At 43.4% G+C, this 12,363-nt stretch overlaps 1 protein-coding gene across 1 annotated transcript in view; it reads left to right on the top strand.

The window, feature by feature from the left end:
• Positions 1–1,031: 1,031 nt before the first annotated feature.
• Positions 1,032–12,363, top strand: part of LOC137358443 (probable G-protein coupled receptor 139) — a gene marked incomplete at its 5' end in the record, with an annotated part of 134,981 nt that continues 123,649 nt past the window's right edge. The window contains one exon of the mRNA XM_068024407.1: positions 1,032–1,185. Coding sequence (XP_067880508.1) covers positions 1,032–1,185 — 154 coding nt within the window. The remainder of the gene's footprint in view (positions 1,186–12,363) is intronic.

Here is a 12,363-nt window from a genome sequence, read left to right as displayed (position 1 = left end):
CTCTCCACAGATGCTGACAGACCTGCTGAGTATTTTCAGCATTTCTTGTTTTTATTAAAGGGTAATTGTTGACGAGTATTTTAGTGACTGGAGGATTGTTGCCAGTGGTGTTCCACAGGGCTCAGTACGGGGTCCCCTGTTTATAGTAAGGGTCTAAAACTTTCTGCCTGAAAAGATAGTTGAGGCAGAATACCTACACTCAGTCAAAAGGAGTCTGGATGTTCAACTCAGGTGCCATCACCTGCAAGGCTATGGATCAAATGCTGGAAGGTGGGGTTAGAATAGGTGGATCATTTATCGGCCAGCGCAGACACAATGGGCCAAGTGGCCTCTTTCTGTGTCTTAAACTTTCTCTTATTATATTACATGAAACACGCTATTCTCATTAACATTCACAGTTATGTCCTCAACGAACTCGATCAAGATTATCAGAAATTATTTTCCATTAACCTATCCGTGCTGCTTGTCATTGATTAACCCATGTTTTTACAAGTAAGATATATTTTTGTGACTGGGTTGTGACTTCTAGAAGTCTCCAACCACCAACATTAGACTGATAGTTACAGGGTTTATCCAACCTATCCTTTTTCAAACAGTGCATTATTTACAATCCTCCAGTCCTCTGGTATCACTGCCATGTCCAAGGAGGATTAAAAAGAATTCTGTCCAGTGCTTCCGTTATTTCTACCATTCCTTCCCTCAGTAACTATCATACATCCCATCCAGACTGGATAAATGTTCTACTTTATTGTGAAACAAAATGTGTTGCATTGAAAGGTGTTAACTGAACCTGTTTGTTAAGTGACTGTAATTAATGTCCGTCTCCATGGACCCTAATAGTGTCACTGGAGGGTTTCCCTCTTCTATTAATACAGGACTCCTTTCAATGTGTTATCCTATAGTGTCAGCGGGAGCATCAACCCCGGCACGAACAGGGATCAGCGGCTGCAGAGAGAGGGAGAGGATAGATCAGAATTTGAACAATAGATTGGAATGTTACAACAATGTGTCAGAATCTGAGAACAATAGATGGGAATGTTACAGCAATGGACAGGAGTTTATCCTATTGGTTTGACCGTCTTACTGCAGATTATTTTTGGATAACATTAGAACGGCGGATCTATTCTGCTCTGAAGATGATTCAATTTATTTACTACCCCATACTCGCTATTATTGGTGTCCCTGGTAACTCTCTGAGATTCATAAACCATGTTTCACTGATTTAGTGTTCTTGTCATTTAAATCGTGAGAAGACTGAAACCGTTGGCTTCAGTTTCTGTCACAAACTCTATTCCCTATCCACGATCTGAACTCCCCCTCCCGCCCCCCGCTGGCCATTGTCTGAGGCTGAACCAGGAAGTTTACAACCTCTGGTATCAATTTAATGCTGAGCTGAGTTCATCCCCATATTCTCTCCATCCCCAACCCTGCCAATTGTTATGGCCAGGTGAGGAGGGGTCAAAGTCGCTCGTCTTTGTTTGACCACAACAGTGTTTGTCCTTTACAAACAGTGAATATGCTTAACGTCTCAGTGAGTGCTTTACATTTTCCCTTTGGTGTGGTGGTGAAAGAACCGATTGGACAGGCTCTCTTGAGTTTAAACATGAAAGAGGTGAGTTCATTGTACTTAACAATATAAACCCAATCTAAATAAAATCAGTAAATAACAGAACACATTTACGCACACACTCACACGAGAATCACACACAAGTATATAACAGAGCGAGAAGTAAATTTGTGGTTGGATTGGAGTCCAGAATAAATATTGAAAAAAAACACATTCTGTGAGGTTTGACCATTCCGTGGTCTTACAGCTGAAGTTGTATCCTTGAAGTCTTTTTCTGGTCAAAGTGAAGTTTGTGGCTGGTCCACATGGCTCTGGGTTTTCTTTGAGGCAGATTTGTAGGTGGCTTTCGTCCCCTGATGCCTCAGTCTGTAGCAATCTGTAGGCTTGGAGGGCCCACAGTCGCATGTGGTTTTCAAATTTGTGATGTTATCTGGAGAGAGAGACGGAGAGAGAGGGAGGGGAGTGAGGGAAACACAGCCCTTCTGCTCCAGCACTTTTTGAATCACTGACTTGTCTGTTTTTGTCCAGGAGAAACTCCCAGCTCTCACAGAGATAGACAGACAGTCTCCTGACTGCCTCAGTGTATCATCTGGCCCCATCTCATGTGAGTCAAGGTTAGGAACTTCCAACTCCCCAGGGTTCAGGAGCCCAGTATTTACTCTCGGAGGAGTTTGCTCTTTCAAAGTCAATGTGTCAGGATGGCCTTGTTTGCCGTGTTATTGAATGTAATATTGGGTAATTCAATCACTGGAGCAAGCCAATGATTTGGGTCCAGGCTCTTCAGACATGTGTCTCCTATTGTAGGCCTTAGAATGTGAAAAGGTCTGTCAGATGCAAATTTCGGTGGGCATCTTGGCTGCCAGTTTTTTCAAGGTTAACTGCAAGATTTGTTTTCTATTAAAAGTTTACTGTAAGTTTCCAAACGATGAATTAAATTTCATTATTTGGCATATTGTTTTATCTTGACACCGCCACAGCACATGGGGGAAAACATGTGATAACAGGAACATTTCATTGCAGAATTGTGGGAATAAAAAGAAGGAAACACACATTGATTCTCAATAATCACTTCCCAAATTCACATATTAATCTTAGAATTACTGCAGCTGACATTGTCTGTTACAGTTGTACTGATTTAATTATAGGAGTTTTGTCTGGGATGGTTATGTGTCGGGTTCGACCCTGGACAATGCACCAGCGATTACATTGTGTTTTTTCGCTCTCTCCTGCAATTAAGCTTTAACTATTCGGGTTCCTGCACCTTGATCATTTTTCTCACTAAACTGACAGTGTGTAATAAATTGTTTTTTAGCCCCTGTGATGTGTCTGAGATTTCCTCCAGGCCTTTGTTCTTGCTGAGTTCTGCTTTGAAACTGTTAGGTTTGATTAGCTTCAAGTTTTGACCTGATCATTGGCTTCTTCAGTGGGTAGATCCACACTGACCTTACTTTTAGCTTTCTGGTGAGGTACACAAGTGCTGTTTACTTTAAGGAATTTTCCCTTCCCTTTTCCCTTTATTATGGGGAGGATAATTTTTCTAACTGGCCCTATGGGCGGCACAGTGGCGCAGTGGTTAGCACTGCAGCCTGACAGCTCCAGGGATTGCTTCTCCTTGATTAGTTTAAGAGGACCTCTCACCTCGTGTCCAGGGACCCGGGTTCGATTCCGGGTACTGCCTGTGTGGAGTTTGCAAGTTCTCCCTGTGTCTGCGTGTGTTTTCTCCAGGTGCTCCGGTTTTCTCCCACAAGCCAAAAGACTTGCAGGTTGATAGGTAAATTGGTCATTATAAATTGTCACTAGTATAGGTAGGTGGTAGGGAAATATAGGGACAGGTGGGGATGTTTGGTAGGAATATAGGATTAGTGTCGGATTAGTATAAATGGGTGGTTGTTGTTCGGCACAGACTCGGTGAGCCAAAGGGCCTGTTTCAGTGCTGTATCTCTAATCTATGCCCTCTGGGACTTTATGGCTCGCAGGTGGCTGTCCATCTTTCACTGCACTCTCCTGCGGCTCCTCGACTTAGTGAGGCATCTCCCTCACTATTGGCTTGCCTTTTTGGGAACTTTCTTTGTCCTTGCAGCTTTCTCAAAATGCTGTCAGCAGCTTTTATAGGGTGCCTCTTTGACCTGGATTTAAGAAGGAGAGTGTGTGGTCTAATTTAACTAACATTTCAGGGTTGGCTAATCGGAGAGTAGGAGGTTCCTGTTGGGAATCTACCTGGCCCTCGTCTAACCTGTCCTCACTGTCCTTTTCAATTCTTCTCTCCTGACAGTCTGACAGATCTGTACTTGTCTGTCCCCACCACAGCCAGTGCGTTGTGTCTTTGGTCTGGGGTGTCAATTTAATAATTTAAATGGCTATTTCTTTTGCCACTCGATATGGACTATTGAACCGGACTTTCAAAGGTTCACCCTGCATTGGGAGTAGTAACAATACATGGTCTCTGTCCTGAAATGTTTTAGTCTTGGCATTTTTGCCTGCTTAACTTTTCATAGCTGCCTGGGAGATCCTTAGGTGTTCTTGAGCAATTGCACAGGCTCTCGTGAGCCACTTCCAGAGCATGGAAATGTATTATGACATGGAAGACTCATCCCTGTGTCCCAAAAACTTCTCCTTGATTAGTTTAAGAGGACCTCTCACCTCGTGTCCATAAACTAATTCAAAGAGACTAAAGCCAATGGACTCAGTGGATAAGTTCCTGGTAACGAACAGGAGAAATCCCAGCCCTTTTTCCCAGTCATGGGGTTACTCATAGCAGCATGGCCTGATCATCGTCTTTAGCGTCTGGTGGTACCGCCCCAAAGCCCCTTGTGACTGCGGGTGGTAGCCTGAGGACCTTAGCTGGGTTATGTCCAGAATACCCATGACCTTTTCAAAAATACTGGATATAAAATGTGTGCCCTGATCCATCTGGATCTCAGCAGGTAGTCCATATCGTGTAAAGATTGGGTTAGCCCCTCTATCACTAACTTGGCAGAGATAGTTCTTCGAGGGAATGGCCTCTGGGAATCGCATCACCACATCCATAATAGTGAGAAGATACTGGTAATCCAGTTTTGTTTTGGGAAGGTGTCCCACAGAATCCACCAGCATTCTGCTGAAGGGTTACCCAAAAGCTGATATGGGAATTCAGGTTGCAGGTTTTACTGTGGGTTGGAGCTTCACCACAACCTGGCACATGTGACCAGTATTGCAGAACTCCATCACATCTTTGTGGAGTAGTATCCAGTCAAGATGCTGTCTTATGCGGGCTTCGATTTTTCATACACCAACATGTCCAGTCATTGGAAGTTCGTGGGCCATTCTTCATATCTCTTTGAGGGACCTCAGTGGCACCAGTATCTGGTGAAGCACTGTCCACTCTTCATCTGCTGGTGTGAGGAGATCTCCACTTCCTCATTAGTTCCTCATTCTTTAAATAGTAGCAATCTGCAACTCCCTCTGCTTCAGTTTTGGTTTGGAAAGTCTGTGCTATGTTTTCAACACTGGGTCTGGTTGTTGAGTCTCAACTAAGGAAGATCTGTTTAACACATCCTTTGGGTCCTCTAACTTCCCAAAGATGGGTTCAGACAACCAGACAGTAGGGTCATCCGTTTGGAGTGCCAGGCAGGGGATTGTTTGGCCATGGACCGAGTCACCACACAATCAGGGAGATTGTCAGGGACCTTTTCCTGAAACTGCTCTGTCTCCCTGACCTCTTTTGGTCTCTTATGAATTAGTGGGGAATCTGCCACCTTTCCCCCCGTCAGATCATTACCCAGGAGCAGGTCGACACATCCAGTGGTAAACTAGGGACAATCCCCATGGTTACCGGTGCTGAAACTGAGTCTCACTCCAAGTGGACCCAATATCTTTGTGGAGTAGTATCCAGTCAAGATGCTGTCTTATGCGGGCTTCGATTTTTCATACACCAACATGTCCAGTCACTGTGGACACTGCGGCACAGTGGCGCAGTGGTTAGCACCGCAGCCTCACAGCTCCAGGGACCCGGGTTCGATTCCGGGTACTGACTGTGTGGAGTTTGCAAGTTCTCCCTGTGTCTGCGTGGGTTTTCTCCGGGTGCTCCGGTTTCCTCCCACAAGCCAAAAGACTTGCAGGTTGATAGGTAAATTGGCCATTATAAATTGTCACTAGTATAGGTAGGTGGTAGGGAAATATAGGGACAGGTGGGGATGTTTGGTAGGAATATGGAATTAGTGTAGGACTAGTATAAATGGGTGGTTGATGTTCGGCACAGACTCGGTGGGCCGAAGGGCCTGTTTCAGTGCTGTATCTCTAATCATAATCATAAAGGTATGGACAGATATTGTCTTCTGATACCATTCACTAACACTCTCGTATTTACTGCATTCTCTGGAGGGAAGATTTTCCCTTTTCCCAGCAGAAGGGATTGGGTGGCCCATGTATCCCTCAGTATGACTATGGTCTTGCTTGCCTCACTCAAGGGTATGGTTTCACCTTGCCTTGGGAAAAGTTCCTGGTAAATCTCCAGGATTTTGTTAAATTTTCCCGCACTCTCTGCGGTATGTTTACTGGGTCTGACTGCCGCAGTTAAAGGCACAGCCTCATCTGCTGTACTTTCCATCAGGGCCCGTTTTCCTGCACTGATCTGGTGGACCCTGTTTAATCCTTCAGGTTTTGCCCGTCGCTTCCATCATTCAGCTCGTTGGTGACCTGCCTTATTACAGTGGAAACACACAGATCTTCATCCATTACCCCTGCTCTCAGTACCGTCCTATTTGGCCTGAGGATGGGCCCCATGTGTCCCGCTTTTCCTCCTTGCCATGGCTGTTTGAGCTCCTATTACCCTCCCACCTTTTATTCTCGGTTCTTTGATGTGACTAGGGAAGGGTTTCCCTTTAGGGTAAAGGCCTTGTGTACAAGGGAAAATTTATCAGCCAGAATTGCAACCTGTCTGGCTCCTTGAACCTTTTATCCCTCGATGTGGGTTTTAATGGGAGGGGAAGCGAGTTTGTGAACTCCTCGAGAAGGATCACCGCTCTAAGGTTTTCATATGTGGGTTCTACCTTGAGTGTCCATATCTACCGATCAAAAGAAACATAAAAAAAAAAGACTGTAAAATCTTCTACAGGTATGTAAAAAAGAAACGTTTTTCAAAGACAAATATGGGTCCATTAAAGGTAGAATCAGGAGAATTTATAATGGGGAATAGAGAAATGACAGAGAAGCTAAGTGATTACTTTGTGTTTATCTTCACTGAGGAAGATGCAAGAAATCTCCCAGAATTAGAGATCGAAGGGATTTGCGAGAATGAGGAATTGGAGGAAATTTGTGTCAGTAAGAACTTTGTATTGGAGAAATTAATGGGGCTGAACGTTGACAATTCCCCAGGATCTGATATTCTATATCCCAGAGTCTTGAAAGAAGTAGCTATGGAGATTGCAGATACATTGGTGATCATCTTTCAAAATTCTATCAATTCTGGAAAACCTCCTGCAGATTGAATGGTAGCAAATGTCACCCCACTTTTTAATAAAGGGAGGGAGAGAGAAAATTGGCAACTACAGACCTGTAGTATGGAGAATGCTAGAATCTATTCTAAAGGGTGTGATAAATGGATCTGATTGGACAGAATCAACATGGATTTATGAATGGCAAATCATGTTTGATGAACATTTTGGAGTTTTGTAAGGATGTTACTGACAATAGAAAGGGGGAGTCGGTGGATTATCAGAAGGCTTTTGATAAATTCACCCACAGGAGGTTGGTTAGCAAAATTAAAGCACATGGGATAGGAGGTAATATACTGGCTTGGATTAAGGATTAGCTAACTGACAGGAAACAGAGAGTAGGAATAAACGGGTCATTCTCGTGTTGGCAGGCTGTGACTAGTGGGGTACCGCAGGGATCAGTGCTTGGGTTCCAGCTGTTCACAATATATATCAATGGTTTGGATGTGGGGACCAAAGTAATAGTTTTAAGTTCACAGATGACACAAAACTAGTTGGAAATGTATGTTGTGAGGAAGATTCAAAGCGGCTTCAAGGGCATTAGGAAAGACTTAATGAGGGGTGGGCAAGAACATGGCAGATGTAATATAATGTTGAAAAATATGACTTGATCACTTTGGTAGGAGGAATAGATGTGCAGAGTTATTCTTAAATGGTAAGAGATTAGGAAGTGTCGATGGACAGATGGACCTGGGTGTCCTTGTCAATAAATCACTGCAAGCTAACATGCAGGTGCAGCAAGCAATTAGGAAGGCTAATGGTATGTTAGCCTTTATCAGAAGAGGAGTTGAGTTCAGGAGTAGTGAAGTCTTGCTTCAATTGTATGGAACCTTAGCTAGACCGCACCTGGAGTACTGTGTGCAGTTTTGGTCCCCTTACCTTAGGATGGATATTATTGCCATAGAGGGAGTGCACCGAAGATTCACCAGACTTGTTCCTGGGATGGCGGGATTGCTCTATGAAAAGAGATTTGGGAAACTGGGGCTGTATTCGCTAGAGTTTTGAAGAATGAGAGGTGATCTCATTGAAATCCACAAAATACTTAAAGAGATAGACAGGGTAGATGCAGTTAACATGTTTCCCTTGGTTGGACAGTCTAGAATCAGGGTGCAGAATTTCAAAATAAGAGAAATGCTACTTCGATCAGGAGAAATGTAATTACTCAGAGAGAGGTGAATCTTTGGAATTCTCTACCCCAGAGGGCTGTGGAAGCTCAGTCAGTGAGCATGTTTCAAGCAGAGATTGACAGATTTGTGAATACCAATGACATAAAGGGAAATAGGGATTGTGTGGGAAAAGGTATTTAAGTGCATGATCAGCCAGTATCATATTAAACGGCGGAACAGGCTTGAGGGGCTGAATGGCCTACTGCTGCTCCTATGTTCCTGAATTGCTTGGCTCTTTTGAACGCCAGGTCATTTAGTCAGGCTGCTTTCAGAAGGTTCGTTTGGAATTTTTGCTGGTACACCTCCAGTACTATCTCATATGCGCCCTGGATAGCATTTTTAGTCATCTCATAATCTGAGGAACATTCATCTGGCAACAGTGAATGAACCTCATGAGCTTTTCCTGCTACCTTGCTTTGTAAAAACAGCATCCAGCTCTCTGCCGGCCATTTCAGCTGCTTTGCAAGGTGTTCAAAAGTGACGAAAAATTCTGCCACGACCTCCTCATTGAACTTTGCCATGTACTGGGAGACGCTTAAGAGCTCAGCATATGGTCATGAGCTAGGGGTAGTTCCCTCACTAGTTGTTTGAGCCGCCTTAACTCCCTTTTCTCCTTCTCCTTCTTGAACACTCTTACTTTTTCCCTTTCTTGACACTCACTCTGCTCTTTCTCTCTCTCCCGGAATTCTAATTCTAATCTCTTCTGTTCAAGTTTTACCTCAGATAACATTACTCTATCTATTAGTGATTCTAACCCTGTTTGAGTCTTCAGCTGCAAGTGAAAAATGGTTTGCCACAAGTCTTAGGATTTCGAGTTTCCTAGCTTTTGGACGGAAAGTAATCCCTAACTGTCCAACTATATTACTCAACTTTTCAACAGACAGGGATTTTAACCTGTCCCAAGTTACTTCACTCTGTATGTAACCCCATTATTGCGAATGTAACTCCTTTATTGAAAAAGGGAGGGAGACAGAAAGCAGGAAACTACAGGCCAGTTAGTATAACATCTATCTTCGGGAAAATGTCAGAAGCTATTATTAAAGATGTAATATTAGGTACTTAGAAAAATTCAGGGTAATCAGGCAGAGTCAACATGATTTTATGAAAGGGAAGTCATGTTTAATCAAATTATTGGAGTTCTTTGAAGAAGTAACATGTGCTTTGGTAAAGGGGAATGGGTGGATGTACTGTACTTCGAGTTCCAGAATGCATTTGATAAGGTGCCACATCAAAGGTTATTGCCGTACGTTTATTGCTCATGGTCTAGGGTGTAACACATTGGCATGGATAGAAGATTGGATAGCTAACAGGGAACAGAGAGTAGGCATAAATGTGTCATTTTTTGTTGGCAAGATGTAATGAGTGGTGAGCCACATGGATCTGAGCTGCACCCTCAACCTTTTACAATTTATATCAATTACTTGGATGAAAGGATCAAAGGTATGGTTGCTAAATTCGCTGTTGACACAAAGATAGGTAGTAACGTAACTTGTGAAGATTACATAAAGGGGCTTCAAAGGAATATAGATAGGTTAAGTGAGAGGGCAAAGACCTGGCAAATGGAGTATAATGTGGGAAAGAGTGAAATTATCCACTTTGGCAGGAAGAATCAAAAAGAAGCATATTATCTAAATGGTGAGAGATTGCAGAGCTCTGAGATGCAGAGGTATTTTGGTGTCCAAGTGCATGAATCACAAAAGGTTAGTATGCAGGTACAGCAAGTAATGCGGAAATATAACAGAGTGTTATCGTTTATCGTGAGTGGAATTGAATACAAAAGTAGGGGGATTATGCTTCAGCTTTACAGGGCATTGGTGAGACCACATCCTGAGTACTGTGTACAGTATTGGTCTCCTTATTTAAGGAAGGATGGAAGTGCTTAGGAAGCAGTTCAGAAAAGGTTTACTGGACTAATACGTGGAATGGCTGGTTTGTCTTATAAAGAAAGATTAGACAGGCTAAGCTTGTATCCGCTGGAATTTAGAAGAGCAAGAGGCGACTTGATTGAAACATATAAGATCATGATGGGTCTTGACAGGGTGGATATGGAAAGGATGTTATTCCTTGTGGGACAATCTAGCATTAGGGGTCACTGTTTAAAAATAACTTGTCGACCATTTAAAACAGAATCGAGGAGAATTGCTTTCTCTCAGAGGGTCGAGAGGTTTCGGAACTATCTTGCTTGAAAGGCAGTGGAAGCAGGATCTTTACATATTTTTAAGGCAGAGGTAGATAAACAAGGGGGTGAAAGGTTATCGAGGGTAGGTGGGAATGTGGAGTCGAGGTTACAATCAGATTAGCCATGATCTTATTGAATGTCAGAGCTGGCTCGAGGGGCCAAGTGACCTACTCCTGCTCCTAATTCGTATGTTCATACATTCGTATGCTGTGGCTTAGGAAGATACGGGCTTAGAATGTGGACATTTTAGTGTTCTAGCAGTGAAAACCACAATAAAACCTGCATTGGCATTTTTAGGTTTTTTTCCCTCAGGATCAGTTGTTTTTACCACTTCTCTGACCACAGGAGAGGTACCAGAGGACTGGAGGACTGCGAATGCAGTACCAGTATTCAAGAAGGGTAGCTGGAATAAACCACGTAATTACAGGCCAGTGAGTCTAACATCAGTGGTTGAGAAACGATTGGAAATAAATCTGAGGGACAGGATGAATTTCCACTTGGAGAGGCAGGGATTAATCAAGGATTGTCAGCATGGCTTTGTCAGGAGGAGATCATTTCCAACAAATTTGATTTAATTTTTAGAGCAGGTGACCAGATGTGTCAATGAGGGTAAAGCAGCTTATGCAGTCTACATGGACTTCAGTAAGACTTTTGATAAGGTCCCGCATGGGAAATGGTTTAAGATGGTAAGAGCCCATGGGATCCAGGGTAATTTGACAAATTGGATCCAAAATTGGCTTCGTGGCAGGAGGCAAAGGGTGATGGATGAGGGTTATTTTTGCGATTGGAAGCCTGTGACCAGTAGTGTACCGCAGGGATCGGTGCTGGGGCCCTTGTTGTTCGTAGTGTACATTAATTATTTAGATGTGAATATAGGAGGTATGATCTGTAAGTTCACAGATGACACAAAAATCGGTGCTGTCGTCAACACTGAGGAAAGCTTTAGATTACAGGCTGATATAGATGGGCTGGTAAGATGGGCAGAGCAGTGGCAAATGGAATTTAATCCTGATAAGTGTGAGGTGATGCATTTTGTGAGGACTGATAAGGCAAGGGAATATATAATGGATGGTAGGACCCTCGTAAGTACAGAGCGTCAGAGGGACCTTGGAGTACTTGTCCATAGATCACTGAAGGCAGCAGGACAGATATATAAGGTGGTTAGGAAGGCATATGGTATATGCCTTTATTAGCTGAGACATACAGTATCAGAGCAGCGGTGTTATGATGGAGCTGTACAAAACGCTATTTAGTCCACAGCTGGACACTACGCTATAGGAAGGATGTAATTACACTGGAGAGGGTGCAGAGGAGATTCACCAGGATGTTTCCTGGGCTGGAGCATTTCAGTTATGAAGAGAGAGTAAAAAGTCTAGGGTTGTTTTCCTTAGAGCAGAGAAGGCTGAGGGGGGACCTGACTGATGTATACAAAATTATAAGGGGCATAGATACAGCAGATACAAATAAACCTTTTCCCTTAGCGGAGGTGTCAATAACCAAGGGGAATAGATTTAAAGTAAGGGACAGGAGGTTCAGAGGTGATTTGAGGGCATTTTTGTTTGCACCCAGAGGCTGGTTGGAAACTGGAACACACTGCCTGAAGAGGTGGTAGAGTCAGGACCCCTCACAACATTTAAGAAGTATTTAGACGAGCACTTGAAGCGCCATAGCATACAAGATTACAGGCCATGTTTTGGAAAATGGTATTCGAATAGGTAAGCTTGATGGCCAGCACAGACACGGTGGACCAAAGGGACTGTTTCTGTGCGGTATTACTCTGACACTTCCAATTTCTCGTTTGTCGTTGGGTTACAATCTCTGGAACCTCCAAATTTCTGTTACAGCCAGGTGAGGAGGGTTCCCAGGTCCCCTCTTGTCCTATCTTTCATTTGATCGCAACAGAGTTTATTCATTTTTAGCAGTGGATATGCTGACCACCTCAGTGAGTATTTTACCTTTTACCTTTGTTGTGATCGTGAA

The sequence above is a fragment of the Heterodontus francisci genome, chromosome 50, assembly GCF_036365525.1.
Source record: "Heterodontus francisci isolate sHetFra1 chromosome 50, sHetFra1.hap1, whole genome shotgun sequence".
Classification (NCBI taxonomy): domain Eukaryota; kingdom Metazoa; phylum Chordata; class Chondrichthyes; order Heterodontiformes; family Heterodontidae; genus Heterodontus; species Heterodontus francisci.
This window is presented reverse-complemented; position numbering and strand designations above follow the sequence as displayed.